Below are 22,597 nucleotides of genomic sequence, written 5' to 3'. Positions count from 1 at the left end.
ATACGATGTATTTAAATGCAAACATTTAAACATGTATTTTGCAAATCCAGTTTTCACCTATTTAAACTACATTCATCTCGCATGAGGATGAAAAGTAAAATGTAAAACGGTAGACCCCCAACCTCCCCACGCCACCGTCTCATTCCTCCAGCCACACACACCTCTCAAGAAGGCCCCAAGCTAATGAAGTAAAGATGTCTCTGCCAACATGTCTTTCATCCCCTCTCACCCTGGGCGCTGATGCCATTCCTCTGTGAACACCTGGGTGTGTCGAGCCACGATCATTTTACAGGGTGGCACTGTTACCTGTCCGACAGGATGAGCTGCTCCACACCAATGTACCTGCCTGCAAATGCACCTTCCAGGATTCAGGTAATTGGAGGAGGGTTGAGGGGGAGGTGCAGAGGAGGTGGAGCTCACTGGGACCTCCTCCACAATACGAGGCAGATAAAAATCCATCACAGACAGGGAGAAGATACTTAGAGGGACTTGACTCTCCTCTTTGTGTGCTCCACTGCTCTCTCTCTATCTGCTCTCCCTTTTCTCTGAATCCTTTCTTTTCAGAAGAAACAAAACCAGCCATGTCATCCTACTCATCTAAAACCGTGAAAACTGTCAGGTCCAGCTTTGGTAGTGGAGGCAGTAGTGGTTTTGGTGCTGGCAGCCGATTAGGAGGAGGAGGAGGAGGGAGATCATTTTCCTCACAATCTGCCTATAGTTACAGTCCACGAGTTTCAATGGCGTCCGGCTCAATGCTCAGATCAAGCATGAGTGGTGGTGGTGGTGGTAGTTTTGGCCTTGGTTTTGGTCTTGGAGGTGGTGCTGGTGGTGGTGGTGGTGGTGGTGGTTACAGCAGCTATAGTGTTAGCTCTGGTTTTGGCGGTGGTCTGGGTGCTGCCCAGGGTTTTGGCGGTGGTTTCAGTAGTGGTCTTGGCGGTGGTTTTAGTGGTGGCGGAGGAATGTCAATCCCTCCAATCACAAATGTCCAAGTCAACCAGAGCCTGCTGGCCCCCCTGAATCTTGAGATCGACCCCAACATCCAGACTGTCCGTACCCAAGAGAAAGAGCAGATCAAGACTCTAAACAACCGCTTTGCCAGCTTCATTGACAAGGTGAGTACCCCTTTTCTGTTGGTTACTGAAACAGCTTCTGTCTGAAGTTCATGTCTCACACCATTCGAAAAGAATGCTAAATATCTTATATCATGACCATGAAATGTCATAAACTCTGTTTAAATTCAGAATGATTTTGATGTGTTAGCTCAAAACTCATCTGGCTGAACAATAGATGTTGATATATGTACATGGTGGATGCACTGCACACAGTAGAGTTAATTGGTTTGTGCAAGTGTGAACAGCTGCAACATATTGTCTCTGAAGGGCCACCTGGGCTCATTAAATATTACACAGCAACTGATCCAAACCTGAATAGTGTGCATACTTAGGGCGAAGCTAGAGATAACTGAAAACTAATACAATTAGTATGAATTTGATTCAGTTATTTTCATCTCAAACTGTGCTCTCAAAGCAACACTGTGCATCAGCTGTAGCCTTTACACTGAAACTGAAAGCTTCACTGCTCCTTTAATTTCTTTTTGACCATAAATGGCCCCTCGCCAGGTGCCTCTGTGTGCAGCGAGAGGCAGGAAACACTAGAGTGGTCATATCCAGTGACTGGTGGCTCTCAATATGAGGGGGAGGAAGGGATCAGGTTATCACCTTTTCCCATGGCAGCAAGGACTCCCAAGCTTTCAGTGGTGCTGCATGTAGTGGACTCGATCTTAACTATTTGCAATGCATCGGGCAATACTTAGGTTAAGGTTCAAGCTAATGTCTCAAAAGCCTTTTCATAAACTTCTGTCCTTTATTCCATATGAGGAAGGAGAATACAATAATCAAGTTTTTAATTCACCCATCTACACTGTCATGTACAATTAAAGACCTTGTAAAGAAGATGCGGGACCTTTTTCGCCCAGGTAGAAATGAAAAACAAATTAGCCACACCCTGCATGAGAAAATGCTCAGTTAGCTTTTTCTGCGGTGTGTACATGTCACGCCTCATTTGTCCTCACACAGATGATCTAATGACAAGTAGTGGTGGCAGGAGGATAGTAAGGAGTGTTTAACAGTTTAATTCAGTATTTTTATGAAATACTGTTATTACACAAATGGTGTAACTTTAATACATCCTCACTCTCACTGATGAGACAGTTAAAAGCTGCAGACATGTAGTTACTACAGGCTGAGTCTGGCAAGTTCAGTGAAAGTCCTGGAGGCAAGGGAGCAGCAATGTCAGAACTTTAAAGGGAGGGGTGAGGCTGAGGTGTGGCACTGTACACCTCGCCTGCCTTGGAGAAAAAAAAAAAAAAAAAGAAGCTTACACATACACACACACACACACACACATACACACCCAAAAGGAAGGGATGGGCTCTACCCTCTGCAGGCTTGAAACCTGGATGAAAGAACGCTCCAGTTGTGACTTGCATGCATCCTCTGTTTTCTAAGAATAGATGTTGAAACATGTTTTTCATGAAACTTTGTCATTAGAGCAAGTACAGTTCCACTGCACTGTGCAGAGAGCTTTCACATTGGATCATATCTAGAGTATCCCTCCACCGAAGGGCATTTTCATACAGCAGCTGCCAGCACTGGTGCATACAAGGGCTGTAGTCACACACAGGTGTGGCTCCATGGGACACCTGAGGAAAGCAAAACAAAGAAGACAAACATCTGAGGGTAGCCTCAGAATAGATTATATTTAGGCCTACGGTGGTTAGCTTTTTGCACTGATGCCTCTGCCTCATACAGTCATGCTGGCGCCCATGGCCATGCCACGGCCCAGGCTATCCATGACTATTTGTTTTGCCTATTTGCCTTTTTCCTTTGTATTTTTATTTTTATTTTTATTTTTATTTGATTGCTGTGAAAGATAAAATGGAAAAAAAGACATTGCCAAGCACACAAATCTATAGATATGGGTAATCTTCAGTCTATTACATAATTCTATTGATGCACAATTCTGATCTGATCAATGTGCTTGTGCAGGATCTTAACTTGGCAAATGATTTTACCTTTTAGGTCCGATTCCTGGAGCAGCAGAACAAAATGCTGGAGACCAAGTGGAGCCTGCTGCAGGACCAGACCACCACCCGCTCCAACATTGATGCCATGTTTGAGGCCTACATCGCCAATCTGCGCAGACAGCTGGACGGGCTGGGCAATGAGAAGATCAAGCTGGAGGGAGAGCTGAAGAACATGCAGGGACTGGTGGAGGACTTCAAGAACAAGTGAGTTCATACCAGAGAAGGAAACCAAGTGTGTCACGTCTTTGCACAGTCATTATCCAAAAGCTAATTTTTCCTCCATTTGTCTGTGTCAGATATGAAGATGAAATCAACAAGCGCGCCACCGTGGAGAATGAGTTTGTGCTCCTCAAGAAGGTGAGACTAGACCTGCAATCATAAAACCTGCCACTCCGCCATGTCATTAACAACGGCTGAATGAATTCTGGCTTTCACTCTGACACATCACCAATTCTTTCTACTTCCTTCTCCTCCACTTACAGGATGTAGATGGCGCCTACATGAACAAAGTTGAGTTGGAGGCCAAGGTTGACGCCCTTCAGGATGAGATTAACTTCCTCAGGAGTATCTATGAGGCAGTAAGTAAAATGAGCCACACCTCAAGTCCTATTAGAGCTGCTTTCATTTTTAGATTAACACTTTACCTAACTTTGGTAGGCACACATCAATAATAGAAATAGACACACTCTCTAACTTTTTTAAATTTCACTTCTGCAGGAACTGCGTGAACTCCAGGGACAGATCAAGGACACCTCAGTCATTGTGGAGATGGACAACAGCCGCAACCTGGACATGGACGCCATTGTGGCTGAAGTCAAGGCTCAGTATGAGGACATCGCCAACCGCAGCCGTGCTGATGCTGAGTCATGGTATCAGCAGAAGGTAGGCAGAGAGGACGTAATCTCACCAACAAGTCTATTGTGAAACACACATCCTGCAATGACATCTGTGTAATAACATCTGTTTTTAATCTGAATCCTTCAGTACCAGGAGATGCAGGTCAACGCAGGCCAGGCTGGAGATGACCTTCGCAACACCAAGAGTGAGATTGCTGAGCTCAACCGCATGATCAGCCGTCTCCAGAATGAGATCGAGGCAGTCAAGGGGCAGGTAAGCTTGCAGTTAAAGCTTTTATTACCTGCATTACCAGTTCAATTCTAGACTTATGAACAATGTGCAAAATATTTAAAATGATGTTGATGATGAAACCAGGTTCTGAAGATGCTGAAGGCTTTTTGAAGAAGAAGTATCACATTTGACACTTCTGCTAAATTTCCAAACTCTCAGCGTGCCAACCTCGAGGCCCAGATCGCAGAGGCTGAGGAGCGTGGTGAGCTGGCTGTGAAGGACGCCAAGGCCCGCATCAAGGACCTGGAAGAAGCCCTGCAGAGAGCCAAACAGGACATGGCCCGCCAGGTCCGTGAGTACCAGGAGCTCATGAACGTCAAGCTGGCTCTGGACATTGAGATCGCCACCTACAAGAAGCTTCTGGAAGGAGAGGAGTCCAGGTAAACGCTTAGCTACTTTGGATTCACAAGGCACTTAATGTTCTAAAACAATAAGAGAGTGCATTGCATCACATTGTGCTTGCAGCAGCACCATCAACTCAAATTGCTCATATATGTACCTCTCTACAGAATTGCCTCTGGTGGTGGATCTGCAACCATCCACGTACAGAGCACAAGCAGCAGCTTCGGTATGTATCAACATGTCTTTACATTTATCATTTCTGACTGAACTCTATGGTATTCATGAAAATATAACAACTGAAAATAAGTAGCCTTAGCCATCCATTAAACATCAAAATTCAGATTTCTGCCATCTCCTCTAAAAACATCTTTTCCTCATCAACAGGCGCCGGCTCAGGAGGCATGAGCTTGAGCGGCGGCGGCGGCGGTTTCAGCAGTGGCTACGGCGGTGGCTACGGCAGCGGCTACAGCGGCGGCTACGGCGGCGGCATGGGTATGGGTGTCAGCAGTATGAGCATGGGCGGCGGCGGCATGGGCAGCGGCATAAGCCTAGGAGGCGGCAGCGGCGGCAGCAGCCTCATCAGCACAAAAAGCACCGTAGTCTCATCCCGCCGTTACTAAAAACAGCAGTTGTCTTTACCTCCATTCTTCTTTCATCTTCATTTTCTATGTCTTTGTCCCCACCACTTCTCGCCCTGCAGACACAGAGCAGCCGTTTGACCATTTACAGCCAGCAGATCCATCAATGGTGCAGCTCACTTTAGCATTTAGTTCCTGTGTACTGCTCCTAAGCACCACTTACCTACAGAGAGTCAGAGATTACATCAAAATACAAGCAGAAGCAGAGAGATTATTACACTTTAAAAGCAAAGAGGAGCAGAAGCATGAGTCAGTCCTCTCCTTTGATCAGTCAGCCAGGCTGCCTTTTGGTTGCTGGATGTGCTGTTGTGTAGACAAGAGGATACTTGTAGTGTCATGACAGAGAATCCTTAAAAGGCAACAATCATTGCACACAAAATGACAACAGCAGTTCAAATATTTGCACAGAAGGAGGTGAGGATGATGTGCTTTGTCTTGAATCTATAAAGCATACATGGGTGGCAACATAAGTGTCCCACCTGTAACTCCTTTTTTCTCTAATATCTCTTCTGCTGTTACACATCTGTCATCTTGTTGTGCAGTTTGACATCATCAAAAGCAGCCACACATACACTTTCATATTCAGGAATCCTCTTTTTCTTCTCCTGTTTTGAGAGAAACTGAGCTCTCCAGTTCAGTGTATTGTTTCTTTTTGATCATTCCTTTTACTTGCATTTTCACTCTGAATAAAAAAAAAAAACATGGTCATGGCTGACTTGGACAACCAGATTTATTGTGAAATTGTACCAACAAAACATCTTGAATAAATCTGTGTTCATATTCAATCTGGCAGATCTTTTTGTCGTAATTTATTGCTGGTGTAATATAACATTTATACAAAGAATTTTATGATGCACAGTTTGCAAATCAGTTTTGATTTTTTTTTTTTGTTTGTAGCCCACAGCTGTGTTGGTTGAAATAACAACTGTCACTAGCAGATTTCATCAGCTATACTTAGCTAGTACAAGCTAATGCTGAAACTGTGAGCTGGTTGAAAACTCAGGGTGACCTTTGATGTTTCCGCCTGATTTGTTTGGAAACATCTGTAGAAGGGTCTGAAATGTGCACCATACATGAGATAGTGCTCTTATGATTTTCCTCTGGCAAAATGTCAACATCCTCACTCGTGGAAGATTCGGAAAAAAGAAACATTGGTGGAGCAAGTTAACCCTAGATTTATAATCCAGTCTTGTAGATAGAGATGTAATAGTGAAATCTTAGATGCATGCCACTGTGTGGTTTGCTTGCTATAGAAAAATACACATTGGTGAAACAGTATGCTTCACTTTTACAAGAGAGAAGGATGTGAGGATGAGATATAAAGTAATGAAGTTGATCCAATGCTAGTTTGGCTGCTAACTGTAAGCTAGTTAGCAGGGCATGCTAACAATAGCAGGTCGTGCTAGAGTGACAGACACAGTTTCCATTCCTCACACTTTTGCCTTTTGTTTTTGGTTTTGAACAGTCTTAAAACAGACACCACCCTCAAGCAAAACTGAATAAGAAAATACAGCCCTGCTGGTTCCTGACTTAGTTTTCATATAAATTACATAAAAGGCAACGATTATATGATCATTTTTACTTATTTCAGCCATGCACTGTCATTTTTTGGGGAAATTCGTGCTAGCGTAGCCACAGTCATTGTCAAGAATTGTCACTAGCTGTCTGCAGTGGTAGCTACCAGCTATTTTAATTTGATAATTTGATTTATAATTGGCTAATCAACAATCAGAAATATTATCTGCACGCTGGACAGGACACCAGTCTATCACAGGGCTGACATATAGACACAAACCACTCTCACATTCACACCTACAGTCAGTTTAGAGTCACCAATTAACCTAATGCATGTCTCTGGACTGTGGGAGGAAGCTGGAGCGCCTGGAGGGAACCCACGCAGACACAGGGAGAACATCCACACTCCACACAGAAAGGCCCCAGGCTGAGAGGCGACAGCGCACTGCACCACCGTGCTGCCCTTGTTAATGATCAGAAATTGAATAATAACAGTTTATAGGGATATTGGGAATTTTCAACTGCAACAGAAGTTGAAAGATCAGACTCAAGAAAAAAGTTACTGAAAGCCTCTGTGCACCATTCTGCAAAAGTTTCTCTGAGCACAATTTAAATCTGAGTTTCAGTTTGTATGTAGGTCACCTTGTGTTATTTAAGACCTTTTTCACACCAACCTCTTATGTCTGCATTTGGGTCCAGCTAACTTCGAACATGACACATGATTACCTTTCCCAAGAAAGGCTATGCTCTTGTCATCAGAATATTTAGGGCCAGAGCACCCAGGGCGCGAGAATCCTATTGAAACTGGAGTCTTTATTATTGTTATTATTATTATTATGTTTAATAATATATCGCCTTTTTGAGGACCTAAAGATGCATAAAAAGTCAAAAAGTTACTCCTCCTAGAGAATTACTCAGACTGACATCTCATCTTAAGACCTTTGCGATGTTAAATTGTGAAGCATTTGAGTTTTCGTCCAATTTCAGTGTTTCGCCATTAAACAGGAAGTTGTTGCAACTCAAATAAATATATATTGTCCAATCTGTACCAAACTTGACATGTTTGACAGTCCCACACTAAAGACATCTGCATACTAATATTGCATCATAGCCACAGCGCCACCTACTGAAAACAGGAAGCAACCCTTGAGTGACAATCATCATTTGGTTTACATGACATTTTCACTGTCTGGTCTACAATTAGGATTGCAAAACATGCAATACATCTTGTCCGGAGCCACACAGCTCATCTGTGCAGGAAATTGTAACCTGTGACCACAAGTTACGATAACACAAAGAGGAGATAACACAAACAAAAGACATTTTGTGGAACCTACTCTGACAATAGAAACGAAAAAATCAAAATATTTCGTCTTAAGAAATCATTCATATTTTCATTTAATTCTGATCATTTTAAAGAAAGGCCACATAGGCCTAAAATTTTATTGAAATCTTTTCTCACAGCTTGACAGATAAAATCCTCTGACATGCAAAATCACTCAGCACTTCAGCAAAACATTCTGCAGAATGACTCGACTGGAGGTGGAAATTGGATATCATAGATAAGCCTGTGAATATTCTCATTTGTCCAGGTCATAGTATCTCAAAGGAATTTTAAATCGAAAGCAACTGGACTTTGGACTTTGTCTAGACAAATAACCAAATCCAGTCGAAAGCAACTGGACTTGGTTATTTGTCTAGACAAATAACCAAGTCCAGTTGCTTTCGATTTAAAATTCCTTTGAGATAACATAGATGTGCCACACCTATGACTAAAAGGTGGAAATTGTGGAAGTTGGTGAGGTGTACCTTTAAAGTCTGCCAAACATGGGAGCAATGAGAGATGAGTGCAACATGTCCATGCAAACACATTTTGAGTGCAACATGTCCATGCAAACACACACAGTGTCTCTTGTTTCAATATAGCTCGCTGGAGGATGTCGGAGTGGTGACGGGATGTGAGATGAGAGCTGCGTAGGTCTGCAGGGTGCAGACTCACTAAAAGATGAAGATAGAAGATAAGATTAAAGATAAGGTGGAGCTTCATTCATCCAATGCACTAAAGGGGTTCAATTGAAGTACAGAAGCAATGATAAAATAAATATTTATTTTTATGAAAGAAAAACATTCCTTTCCTCTGATGGCCGAAAATTATTAATATTTTCAGTAGTAGTAAAAATGGTTAAAAAAAAACCAAACAAACAAAAAAAAAAAACTACTTGAAAGGCCATCGACAAAAAATATTTCTAATATGACAGATATGGACCACATTATTACACTGAACTGAATATACTGAATTCTAGAGCAAATAATATCAAGTTCATTTAACCCTTCTTTTATCCTCTCATAATGTATATCTTCACTGTACCCTTGTTTAAAATACTTTCATATGAACAAGGACCATCACTCGCCACCTCCCATCTCATCTTTTCTATGATCTAGTGCTGCCCTCTAGTGATTGGTGATTCCATCATCTGAGCCCATTTAATGATTTACTGAAATATTATTATTATTATTATTATTATAATTCAATTCAATTCAATTCAATTCAATTTTATTTGTATAGCGCCAAATCATAATATACATTATCTCAAGGCACTTTACAGGGTAAAGTCAAGACCTTACTTTGTTACAGAAAAAACCCCAACAGTTCCCACAACGAGCAAGTGCTTGGCGACAGGGGGGAGGAAAAACTCCCTTTTAACAGGAAGAAACCTCCAACAGAACCGGGCTCAGGGTGGGCGGCCGTCTGCCTCGACTGGTTGGGTTTAGGAGAAGATAGAAAGAGGGGGAGGGGGAGGAGAGAGGAGAGAAGAGAGAGAGAGAGAGACCAGGAACAGCTGTGTCGGTAATGGTGTTATCAATAATAATGACAGGTAACAGTGGTTAATAGTAAAGATGAGTAGTGGTGGATCTGGATCCTGCTGCTCCAGAGGCAGAGAGACCTGCAGAATGAGGACAGAGAGAGGGAGAGAGAGGAGAAGCACAAACTACGGGAGAGAAAAAATACAAAGTTAATGGCATGAAGTCATCGAGAGAGACAGAAAAAGAGAGAGAGTGCCCAGTGAATCATGGGAATCCCCCAGCAGTCTAGCTCTATAGCAGCATAACTAAGGGATGGTTCAGGACATACCAAAGCCAGCCCTAACTATAAGCTTTACTAAACAAGACCGTTTTAATCCTGATCTTAAAGGTAGAGAGGGGGTCTGCCTCCCGAAACCACACTGGGAGCTGGTTCCACAGGAGAGGAGCCTGACAGCTGAAGGCTCTGCCCCCCATTCTACTCTTACAAACTCTGGGAACCACAAGTAGACCTGCATTTAGAGAGCGAAGTGTCCTATTGGGAAAATAGGGAACTATAAGCTCTCCAAGGTACGATGGTGCCTGACCATTAATGGCTTTGTAGGTGAGGAGGAGGATTTTAAATTCTATCCTGGATTTTACAGGGAGCCAATGCAGAGAAGCTAACACAGGAGAGATGTGATCCTGTTTCCAAGTTCCTGTCAGTACTCGTGCTGCCACATTCTGAATCAATTGGAGGCTTTTTACTGCATTTTCGGGACATCCTGACAATAAAGAGTTACAGTTGTCCAGTCTTGAGGTAACAAATGCATGAACTAGCTTTTCAGCATCCTTTAGAGACAGAATGGGTCTGATTTTTGCAATGTTGCGCAGGTGGAAGAAGGCTGTCCTAGAGACTTGCTTTATATGTGAAGTAAAGGACAAGTCCTGGTCAAAAATGACAGCAAGGTTTCTGACTGTAGCACTGGAGGCCAAGGTGATGTCATCCAGAGTCAGTATATTATCACATAGTGTGTCTCTGAGGTGTTTTACGGCAAGTACAATAACTTCAGTTTTGTCTGAATTTAAGAGTAAGAAATTACTGGTCATCCAGGTTTTTATGTCCTTAAGACAGACCTGAAGCCTGGCTACCTGGTCAGTCTCACCTGGCTTCATGGATAAGTACAGCTGGGTGTCATCTGCATAACAATGGAAATTCATCTGGCGCCTCCTAATAATGTTTCCCAGAGGGAGCATATATAGACTGAAGAGCATTGGTCCTAGCACAGAACCTTGTGGAACTCCATGACTAACTTCTGTGATGATAGAGGAGTCATTATTAACATGAGCAAACTGGAGTCTATCTGACAGATATGACTTAAACCAGCTTAGTGTGGTTCCTTTGATGCCGACCATATGCTCTAGTCTCTGTAATAAAATCTTATGATCGATGTTGTCAAATGCAGCACTAAGATCTTATAGGACAAGCACAGAGACAAGTTCATTGTCTGAGGCTATGAGGAGATCATTGATAACCTTAACCAGAGCTGTTTCTGTGCTATGATGGACTCTAAAACCTGACTGAAAATCTTCAAACAAACCGTTCCTGTGCAAATAATCACATAACTGGTTTGCAACAACCTTCTCAAGGATTTTGGAAATAAAGGGGAGGTTGGATATAGGTCTATAATTGGCTAAAACATCTGGATCAAGAGTAGGCTTTTTAAGTACTGCAACTTTAAAAGCCTGCGGTACATAACCAGTTGATAAAGATAAGTTAATCAGACTTAATATAGAGGTGTCAATTAAAGGAAAAACTTCTTTGAACAACCTTGTTGGAACGGGGTCAAGAAGACAAGTCGATGGTTTAGATGACGAAACTGTTGAAGTGAGCTCAGGGAGATGTACAGGAGAGAAACAGTCAAAATATAAGCCAGTTACAGTGGACTCTGAGGCTGCTGAACTGGACAGTACATCTGAGCCAGCTGTGGGGAGGAGATGGTGAATTTTTTCTCTAACAGAGACAATTTTATCTGTAAAGAAGCTCATAAAGTCATTACAGCTGAGGGCTAAAGGTATAGATGGGTCAACAGAGCTGTGGCTGTCTGTCAGCCTGGCTACAGTACTGAACAGAAACCTGGGATTGTTCTTGTTTTCTTCTATCAATGATGAATAATAGGATGTTCTGGCTTTACGGAGGCTTTTTTTTACGCCAATAGGCTGTCTTTCCAAGCCTTTAGAGATTCTTCCAGGTTAGTAGAACGCCACCTTCTTTCTAGCTTCCTTGAATTTTGCTTTAAAGCTCATGTTTCTGAGTTGTACCATGGAGCTAGCCTTCTCTGACTCATCACCTTCTTCCTCAGAGGGGCCACAGTGTCTAGAGTTGCACGCAGTGAGGCTACAGTACTGTCAGCAAGATCATCAACCTGTGTGGCTGTGAAGTTAAGAGAGCTGTTTCCTACTGCATTGATACATGGCAGTGGGCTAAGTACTGATGGGATCCTTTCTTTAAATTTGCTGATGGTATTGTCAGAGAGACACCTGCCCAGATGCTGTGTAGTCCATGACTGAAAACTATTATTATTATTATTATTATTATTATCTGTCTTTATTCGTATTGGCAATTTTGTGAGATGGGGATGAACAGGGTCAGACAAAATATGTTGTGTGCATTTCAGTGGCCATGTTTATAATTCTGGTCAATCTGATTTTGTTCTTAGACCCATGTCATGCAGACATATTGAAAGTTAAAACACTTAAGTCTAAAATGCTCTTAGGAATTCATTAGATACAAGAACTGCATTGCATTTTTTTTTTTCATTTTTATGTAATCTCTATTGGCTGTAAAACTCGCAGTCAAAAAAAAGTTTTCTAAATATTTCAACTCTTCCATCATTTTGACAGGCAAATCATTAATCAGAATAGGTGGAAAATACTGACAGGCGTAGTGGTGACACTGTCCTCACACCACTTAGTAAGCTCATCAATACAGTGGAAATAAAGTTGACTGATTACCTGTTCCCTGTCTGCGTAATTCCCATACAATTGACAGGTTGAGTTCATAATTTGCATTTCATTTGTGTATAAAGATAGCAGGTGAAAGCACACAGCCTGGAGGTGCTCCTGTATTCAGATGTAATACCCCTGCACCTTGCCCTGTAATTCACTGTACAACAAGGCTGTTGATGTATATGTCACACAGCCTGTGATGTGATTCTGCATACAATTAAAATCTGAATGAAAATCTATAAATAAAAGTCTGGTGTTAAGTTTTAGTCCAGCGGTTCTCAACCTTTTCACACTCATGGCCCACTTGAAAATCTAAAAAAATATCGGGTGTCCATTACCACATAACTGTATGGAAATAATGCTTTCTCAGAGCACTTTTTATTTTAATGATCATGAACATTTGGGACTGAACTGAAAGCAAGAGAAACATGTTGCTTCACCATCTACAGTATCTCTTGACTGTCTTTCCTTTTAATTATTCCTGTTGCTAACCAGCTATCCATTGTGACCTTCCAGCTGTTGCCATGGATGTAATCTTTTAACATGCGATCTGACTGGGATAGCAAACAAGCATAAGATGCGGCCCATTGGTGACAATGTTTGTCTGTTTTGCAAATGATGTATTGGCCCACTTGCAATACCTTCGCCGCCCACCAGTGGGACACAGCCCACAGGTTGGGAATGACTGTTTCACTCACTTGTAGATGTTCATTAACAGCATTCATTGCTATCAGTGTTACATCTGCTGTACCAAGATTCAAACATCATTAAATTAACAGCGTGCAATTTTTTTTTTTTTTTTTAACAATGCTTTATTTGAAAAAAGTTGCGTGGGAGTACCAACAATAAAAATGTTGATGATCAAAAATAAATTCCCAAATCTTTACAACTGAGTCCTGAAGTGACATTGCACTACGTGTCCTTTACATATTATGAATATGTTACACAAAAACAAACAAAACTGTCCATGTAAGATAAAAGATAAAATGTAACATGGTATATTTATTATAAACCAAGGTTATAACACAATTAAGTCAAGACGCGCACACACACACACACACACACACACACACACACACACACACATTTGTGAGTCTATGTCCTTGTCTCTCTCAGTTTATTGTCATTTAATTTTTCGTTTTTCAGCCGATATTTTCACATTTCTTTTACCAACGGTTGTAGGTAATAAAATAAAAAATAAAATAGAAGGTGCTCTTACTATTTTTATAGCCTTCCACCTTAACTTTAAGTCTATCACCAAATGTATCGAACATGTGACACAGACAGTAAAGAGTCAAAAGTGTCAGTGGTAGAAAGTGGACCTTAAGTAAGGTTATTTTGTCGCTGTATTTTGTGCTCTTTGAAGTGAGAGGACATACAACATTTTATAATGAAGTGGTTCAGTGTTCAGTGTGACGAAGTTTGAGACGCAGTCCACCTGCCCCTCCATATTCACTTTAACTTGGTGTCTATTACATAATAAAACCATATTACTTAACTTCTCAGACTCCCTGTTTTCTACTGTCCTGTACAGGCCATCATACCAAGTCATGTTTCTCTTAAGTTAAATGCATCTTAACTATTCTTATAATGTTTTTCTGTATTTGTTTCTCTGAGTGTTGTTGACCTTCACAACATGGATGGGTATTACAACCAAACACTTGGGGGCACCAGCACATCAAAGTGTCCTACATGGCTGTCTTACTGGGGTTATCAGGGTCGAAGGTCATGATCTCCATGTGGATAAGACCTGATTGAATGAAAAAAAAAAGGACAGTGAACACTTTTTTTAAGAGTATAAGCATTTTGGTACTTTCACACCAAGTATTCTTCAGATTCCAAAACTAAACTAAACTAGATTTTTATTCAACTGGTTATCCAAGGGGACCCCAAGGGGTTCTTGAGGTGGGGGTTCCCAGCAAAAAGGGGAGTCATTTATTTTTACTGTCATTCCATCCATAAGTAACACAATGACAGAATGTATGACTAGTTTGGTCATGGGTTTCAAACATTTTCTGTAAAAAAAACTTTTCAGATGAGGGAATGAAATGGAGCCCTGTCTAATTTGTATCAGTTTTGGGGTCTTTGATGTGAAAAAGTTTGAGAACCACTGATGTATTCTGAGTCACAACCTCAGCATACCTGCCACCTCCACCCTCTCCTATGCAGCACTTACTCTTCCACTCGCCAATGGCGAGCTCCAGGCTCTCGAAGGAGTCATCATAAGGCGCAGAGTCTGGCTCGCACTCTGGGTCATGATATTCAGCCAGGAAGGGGTGGGACAGTCCCTGCTTAGCTGTCAGCCGCATCTCCGGATCCAGCAGCAGCATCCCCTCCATTAGGTCTACAGCTGCAAGCATCAAGACAGTATTTCAGTATTCATAACTTTCACAATATTTCAAAGAAACATATCAACCACTACTTGGCCATGAGGCTTGGGTTTCTGCCTTTTTGACACAAAACCTAGTTTCAAGTTAAATTTCCCCACTCACTCGATTCCCAAGAGTCACTACGTCTCCAATTTGTTGGAATTCTATAGCAGTAAGAAATTATATAGGTGACATTGCTCTCAACAATCTAGTTCAACAAAGTCATAATATATCTATATTGTAGAGAAAAACTGAAGACGTGTAGAGAAATTAATATATTTTTTTCCAATTTAAACGTAATATATTTAATTTGAAATTAACAAGTAGAAGAGGTTGAGTGCACCATTTTCATCCATGGATGGAAACACTTCCTTGAAGTTTTTCTTCTTTTGAGGAGGGAGACCTTGCACATATGACTGCGCCTGGAAAACAGGCAATATGGTTATATTTATATTCCAAACCAAGAGCTTACAACAAAGAAAAGACCATGACAGGCAAAGATACAAAGCAAGAAAAATAAAAGTAATTTCCACTGATATTTGGGAATACACTGCATTTATGAGTTGGCTTCAGCACTAAACATAAAGGCTGCAAACTGCTGATTTTAGCTGGAAAATGATGTCGTGTAGATGAGAAAAAACTCACATCTTTGCTCTGCATCTTCTCAACCAGGGAGGAGTCTGGTGTTCCTGTCACATGGAGGATCTTTTTCAGCTGATCAATACCTGGACAGGCTGGTTAAGGATCTCTTTGAATGCACAGCAAACACTATGTAGATCTCATGGCAGAGCGGTAACATACATGGACGACCTGGCTTAAAGGGGCTATTTGTAAGTTTTCTCTGCCACCGGATGTAATGTCTTGCCGGGAGCGGGAGGTGGTGACGGTCACTTGCCAAGAGCTTCAGCCATTGTTGTGTTTACAACACAAAAGGTTATAATTTGTCGTCGGGGCCGACTGGAGGCTAGCGACTTGGAAAGTGGTGAGCCAGTGCGACGGGCCCAGGGCTAGCTGGTTAGCATGCTAACTTCAGTAAGAAAAGAAATGAGAAATAGAAGAAAGACAAGAGTTATCATTGCTGATGCTTTCCACCTCCGGAGACAGCTCTTGGCAAATAAAGGAATGAAGTTTGATGCTGAACTCGCAACATTTCTGCTAGACTGGTGAGTAAACAGCTGTTAAAGCTAACAATCGCTACGTAGCAAATAGCTCCTTTAAATCTATGCAAGTCTAAAGTTCTGAAAATGACACAACACTTGATGCAGGCAAAATATTATTTTTTGGGACCATAAAGTCTGACTGACTCATTTCAATCAAAGATCTAGTTAAAGGGGCATTCTGGTGATTTGGTGTTGTGCTTCCTCAAACCTCGGGGACTTGCAACAGATAGATTGCTCAGAATCGAAGCTGCAGAGGCTGAAATATCATGACATTTAGTTGCAAGTATGGTTGAACACCTCCAGTTTAAAATGTAGGCTTTTAGTTGAAAAACTGCCTTCAAGACCAAACCAAGGTTAAAGTAATGACGTCATCGGGTAATCTTCCTAAAGCTCCCTCGACAGCTAACAGAGGCCATGAAACAATTTCTTCACATTCTGAATATGACAAGTAAACTGACATTTAACATGTAAAAGGGTGGAGCACTCCTTTAAGTCTGCACCTGTTTTCAAAAATCCCATGTTTAAAACATCATGGGAGGAGGGACTGTGGGAGTTTCTTGCTGCTGTAATTGAACCACAGACTGTATATAAAGATAGACATAGCCTCTTTGATGTCACCCATTGGTTTCTGAGGAGTGGTTTTGAAGCACAGAGTGGGCTGCTCTGCCGTCGCCATCTTGGCACTGCCTGACTGCGCTTAGCTCCCACCTGATCCAAAAATGGGCAAAGAAGTGGGGTGTGTATGAAGCCAAGTTTTTGGTGCATGCTGGTTTGTAGCAAGCATATGCTCACCCACCCGCCACTCAAAGCAGCACAATTTTAAGCCTTAATAAAATTTAGACACGAGTAATATAAAAATCCGACCTCTTTACATTTGTCATCTTGGGGGAAATTAGCTATAGAAACCAAAATTGTAAGGTTGGGCATAACATGAGAGTCTATAGGGACCGACTCGCTTATAGAGCCAACCTCAGGTGGCCATTTGAGGAACTGCAGTTTTTGGTATTTCCATGTTGGCTTGATTTTTCAGCCCAGGAGGTTGCTGCTTGAGTTGAGCATGCACAGTTTTAGTACAACACACTGAATATGTGAGGATACTGTCATGTCCTGGGAAAAGTACCTTGCCAGTAATCATCTCTGCCAGGATACAGGCGGCTGACCATACGTCAACTGTGAGGGACAGAGAATTTTAATAATAAAAATGTAATATTTTGTCGTAGCATCCTGTAATATTCTGCTAGATTTTTTTTTTTTTTAATGAAATGATTATTTGTATTAAAGGAGGATAATATTATTACCTGTCTGACTGTAGTGCATCCAGTTGAATATGACCTCTGGTGCTCTGTACCAGCGGGTCACAACATAACCAGTCATTTCACTCTCTGTCTGTCTTGCCAAACCAAAATCCAGGATCTGAGAACAGTGACAGTAACTTCACCACTGAGATGTTAAGTGATCTCCGCAATCGATTTTTTTAAAGGTCAAAGAATTTTTGTTCTGCATCACTTATAGAAGGGTAAGTGAAATATTAATGTAAATTATGTTTTCATATATAAATCTGAAACTGATTATCAGCTTAACTGCTCCACTTTTTTTTTTTTTTTTTTTAACTTACTTTTAATTCGCAGTTCTCATTCACAGCAAGGTTACCGGGCTTCAGATCCTAAAATCAAACCACATGAGGTTTTTTTAATAGCACATGATGGGAGATTTCCACTATACATTACTTATACATTCACATTACCATAGTTATAGTTAGCAGTAAATACATTAGGAAATAATAAAGCAATAATTTGACAGTTTGGGAAACATGCTAATTTGTTCACATAGTGAGAGTTAGATGAGAAGACTGATACCACTCTAATGACTGTATGTTAAATATGAAGCTACAGGCAGCAGCCCAGTTAGCCTAGCCTAGCCTGAAGAGTGGAAACAACTGGCCTGGCTCTGCCTCAAGGCCTACAAGCTCCTGGAACACTCACAAATTAATACGTTATATTCAGTTTGCAATGTAGGGCAAGTTACTTGAACAAGGAGGAGGCCATTACTCACTCCAGGTGTCTCATTGTGGTAGCCCATTGGCAACACAAACACTGGACAATTACCTCACACAACCACAACAAAACAAGAATAACATTATACCTGAACACAGTATTAATGAAACATTAAATAAAAACATGAACATTAACGCTACCATAAGTCCTTGCATTTCGAACTGTCAGTAGTTATAGCGACCACACCCTCTAGTTGCTCCAGTCATTACCTTTCTTCACTAATTACTTCAAAAAGCAATAATTTACCTTACTCATAACTTTTGTTACTGAGCCAAGGTCCAGCAAAGCTGCCTTGAAACAATTTCAGTGTGATTACACAATTTCAAAATGTAATCTCTTACACTACAAATAAAAGTGATCATATTTAACTGAAACATTACTGTTTCAGAGGTTTTTGTGCGGGATAGTGAGGCACAGTGACTTCAGCACGTCAATAGATGTTTCCCCATATTTCCAATCTTCGTGCTAAGCTAAGCTAAGCACCTGCTGCCTCCAGCTTCACATTTAACAGCAAGAAAGTGCATTTTCCAAAATGGTGAACTGTTTCTTTAAGTGTAAAACACACACTGATTATGAGTGAGACATGAAGGCCACAGTAACTGGTGTGTTATAGAAAGGTTCAAATACCAACCCGATGAATGATCCCTGCAGAATGAATATACTGTGAAGAAGGAGAAGATAGATTATAATGAGAGAACATGCACACACTGAACTGTACATACACAGAGCAGGCAGATGCATGTGCTTATAGCTTCTGGCTCCACCCGCAGCTGACTGGGAGGGTTGTGTTTGTGTTTTGTGTGTTTTCCAGCCCTCAGAGCAAATTCAGACTTAAATGGAGGGAGGGGAGAGTGAGATGAAGAATGAGAGGTCACCTCATCATTCTACCTACCTTGTACTTCCTGTGTGACCTGGCAGCAGGTCTTAAGGTGTCTATATAATCGTGCACTACATTTGCAATATATTTTGTACTGTATATACAGGCAGCGTTTATCCAGGTGTAGAGGTGAAATGTGCCATTTTGTGGCCTCAGGACTTCAGCTCTGCTTTTTGCAGATGGTCCAGTCCACCTGGAGCTGACAGGCTGTGACCCCAGCACACACTGCGTCGGTTTGCAGTAACATGTTGTCAGAGGGCCAGGCCCTGCTTTAAATGGTGACTTGGATCTTTCAGGTCAAGAGTGAGTTGAGTTCTAAGTATTTATTTTTTTTGTTCTTTGTGTAGCGTTCATGATGTGAGCGTGGTACTGGACTGCCCTACCTGTTCACTAATGATCATGAGCACTGGGTTGCTACCAGACAGGGTTATGACTGCCTGCACAGGTAGTTCAAATAAGTTCTGTTTGCAGGCTGCCTCATCTCTACTTTTGGAAAAGAGTGAAAAAGGAGCAAGACGTGAAGGAGGAGCTTCCACAATACCTCCCAGTCACTTCTGACCGTACGGGCGACAATATCTCCTGTCTGACCTGAGTCTGACATCAGTGGAGTCCTCATTCTGTGTTGAAGAATATGCACGGAGGAAAAGCATTTGTGCACAGCTCTGCTTAGTCTGGTGGATTCTCTCATGGGACCAGGTTAGCATAAAAAAACTGATGCATGCATTGCTGGATAAATAGATACATTTAAAACTAGAGGTTGGAGTAAGTCACACATGTCCAAGTCTCAAGTCTTAACCTTTAAGTCTCAAGCAAGTCCTAAGTTACTGTGGTGAGAAGCAAGCAAATCACGTCGAGTGCCTGCTGTGAGTGAAAGCAAGACAAGTGTTTCCACATTTAAATCACTTAAACTACAGTGGTCATGAAAAGTTTATTTTCGACGTTAAAGAAAAACTATAGCAGCTACTTACACCTTAGAAATCTTACTGATATTTGACATTTTTTGACACAGTCTGGATCCTAGACTGCAGCCACCCACTGCTACTGCTACACTGTTATTATTATTAGTCTTATCATTATTATGTCCTCTGCCAAGGAGGTTATGTTTTCACCTGTGTCCGTTTGTTTATCAGCAGGATTACCCAAAAAGTACTAAACCGATTTGCACCAAACGTGGAGGGGGGATGCAGAGGGGCCAGGGAAGAACCTATTAAAAATGTTGGTGCAGATATGGTTAAAGGGCCAGATCCAGGAAATCAATCCAGGAATTTAATTTTTTTTTTTTAATTTGTAGGATTGTTTAGTCTCTATGGCTTTGGTGCTATAATTGATATTCTAGTTATTGCTATTACTATACATCTATTACTATACTGTGTTCTGATTTCTTTTCCTCCTGCAATCCAGATTTTAGTATTTTTGGATTTAGCCCCTCCCCTTCACAGCTGCCATGTGCATTGGCCTCTGCTGGTCTTTGTAGGCATTGCACTAGAAATCACCACCATCATCATGTTTCAAAAACTAAATGTAACTTATCAATATCTAGAAAAATGCACATCTAAGTCAACTCTCAAGTCATGAATACTAATTCAAAGTCGTGATGAGCGGGCCTTTTATCACTGTTGGTCAAGCAAGCCCCAAGTCCTCAAATTTGTGACTTAGATCTGACTGAAAATTCTTATTAATTATTGAATGCCCAACAATGCAACTGAACTTTTATTTGACGCTTTTGATGCTCATGCAACTGGCATTTTTACTGCTATCACGGTTTCCATACCACTTGATACTTCAGCTATTTACAGTATATACACTTCGTTTGTCCCCGACACATTCGTCACCTGCTTGATTTCAGTTCCTCTCAGTGCTTAAACTTCACATGAATCTTCAAACCCTTTCAGCATTTTCACTCCAACCTCAACTAAGCACTCACAATTAAATTAACACTTCAGTTCTATTCATTGCTTATACTTTGCATTTTCTCATTTTACTGCATACATGATAAATTGATTTTAAAATTCATCTTAGTATTCACAGTATGTTGTAAGCCCAGCAATATAAGAATCGGGTAAGTTAATACATTAACACTCACCTTGAGTCCTCTTAGAAGCTGGTAGAACAGGTACGTGACGATGCGATCAGTTAAGCGCTTTCTCTTCATAATGTGGCCCAGATCCTGGGCTACAAATGGCATGACCATATAACTAGAGAAAGAAGAAGAGTGAGAGACAAACATCAAAAGAGAAGAAAGGTATAAATAAACAAAATTAAATGAACAGACACAGTGAGAGACATAAAGTGGCCCTTAACACTGTAGATGATAAGAGCTCATTGCTATGCTGGGGAAATGAGAAGCAGAAAACCAACCAAAACAAACAAGAATAAGCTTGCTTTCACACATTATGCACGCGCTGAACTTTTCATGCCTGCAAACACACGCACGCAGGGTGTCAACAAGCTGCGACAACTCGCAGAAGAATGCGGTTCCTGACTCTCAACTCACAAGGTTTGGAATTTCTCCAGCGTGGAGTCAGGTGTGAAGACGTCAAGGAGGCAAATCACCTTTCAGGAAAAACATGAGCACAGAATATAACCGTTAACACACAGATCTGTGCACGCATTTCTAAAGCTCACGTGCAGTACAGCGTTGGTAACGACTCTGCACAGTGCAACCATGACTGACATCACTGTACTTGGATTTTCTGTTTGACCTCATGCTATCAGCTCTATACACGCAAGCACAAAGTGACACCATAAGATATGAGGTCGATCACAGGGTTTTCTTGACGTATATCACGTTGACAAAAGAAAACTCATTGAATGTGGTGCCCTCCAAAGACTAAAACACCGTTACGTGAGTGTTTGTAGCTCCTCAGAGGTTTTCAGTGAAAATACTGAACCATGAGGGTAAATGTCCAGGAGCACTGATCACATTATGGGCTTTTGTCGAATGGTCAACACTGTTTGCTTATTCTTGAATTGAAGTGTTTCTCAAAAAGAGGGAGGAAAAATGGAGAAAAAACTGAGATTCTTAGCGAAAACAGAACCACTCAGTAGCTTGTCTGCTTCTCCTATATAATATGAGGCGACTTTATTTAATAGAGTCACAGTATGTTGTAGATTATAACACATTTTAGGATTAAAGATTAGATAAAGACCAAACAAATACTGTGATGCTTTTGATGGACCATTGCAATGTTTTTCATGTTGTTGGGTCCACCCACTACACTACTCATGTCCACTTTTTGCCGCGCTTACGTTTTCATGCTGTATGTGGCGGAGCAGCCTGAGCTCCCTGTAGGCCCGTTTGGTGTGGATGAGGGACTGGAAAGGCCGATACAGCTTCTTGATGGCCACCTTTTCCTTGGTCTTCTGGTCAATGGCGGAGCTTAGTGGGAATAAAACACAGTAGTAAGGAGAGAGCACACACACACACACACACACACACACACACACACACACAATTGACAAATAGTTTCATCAGTAAAATGTCAGAAAATAATCACAATTTCCTCAAGCCAAAGGTGACATTTGATGTCCCTTCTGACCAAAATAGGATCATGTGAGTGATAAGATCGTATCCATCAGTGGCTTATCATTATACAGAGCTGTGTCTGAGATAGCTTGGATTCCTGTATAGACTGGGTT

General features: G+C 41.4%; 2 protein-coding genes across 2 annotated transcripts in view; one reads left to right on the top strand and one right to left on the bottom strand.

Annotated features, from left to right (window-relative positions):
- Positions 1-471: 471 nt before the first annotated feature.
- krt5 (keratin 5) lies at positions 472-5,978 on the top strand. The gene is made up of 9 exons (XM_071475534.1): positions 472-1,112; positions 3,081-3,289; positions 3,382-3,442; positions 3,568-3,663; positions 3,803-3,967; positions 4,070-4,195; positions 4,373-4,593; positions 4,723-4,781; positions 4,940-5,978. Exons 1-9 carry the CDS (start codon positions 582-584, stop codon positions 5,173-5,175), a joined length of 1,704 nt encoding a protein of 567 aa, XP_071331635.1. The 5' UTR covers positions 472-581; the 3' UTR covers positions 5,176-5,978.
- Positions 5,979-13,284: 7,306 nt separating this feature from the next.
- LOC139620215 (mitogen-activated protein kinase 12) overlaps positions 13,285-22,597 on the bottom strand; it is a 10,190-nt gene continuing 877 nt past the window's right edge. Inside the window, exons 2-12 of the mRNA XM_071475535.1 lie at positions 22,208-22,337; positions 21,453-21,511; positions 21,042-21,153; positions 18,713-18,742; positions 17,643-17,690; positions 17,326-17,440; positions 17,126-17,197; positions 15,513-15,592; positions 15,211-15,289; positions 14,675-14,848; positions 13,285-14,248 (exon numbers count right to left, since the gene is read on the bottom strand). Of these exons, the coding sequence (XP_071331636.1) occupies positions 14,187-14,248; positions 14,675-14,848; positions 15,211-15,289; positions 15,513-15,592; positions 17,126-17,197; positions 17,326-17,440; positions 17,643-17,690; positions 18,713-18,742; positions 21,042-21,153; positions 21,453-21,511; positions 22,208-22,337 (961 nt within the window). The 3' untranslated portion in view covers positions 13,285-14,186. The remainder of the gene's footprint in view (positions 14,249-14,674; positions 14,849-15,210; positions 15,290-15,512; positions 15,593-17,125; positions 17,198-17,325; positions 17,441-17,642; positions 17,691-18,712; positions 18,743-21,041; positions 21,154-21,452; positions 21,512-22,207; positions 22,338-22,597) is intronic.

Source organism: Trachinotus anak, unplaced genomic scaffold, assembly GCF_046630095.1.
Source record: "Trachinotus anak isolate AG129_WGS33_773 ecotype Australia unplaced genomic scaffold, CSIRO_AGI_Tana_v1 ptg000004l, whole genome shotgun sequence".
Taxonomy (NCBI): domain Eukaryota; kingdom Metazoa; phylum Chordata; class Actinopteri; order Carangiformes; family Carangidae; genus Trachinotus; species Trachinotus anak.
The sequence above is the reverse complement of the archived record's forward strand: the minus strand, read 5'-3'. Positions and strand labels throughout refer to the sequence as shown.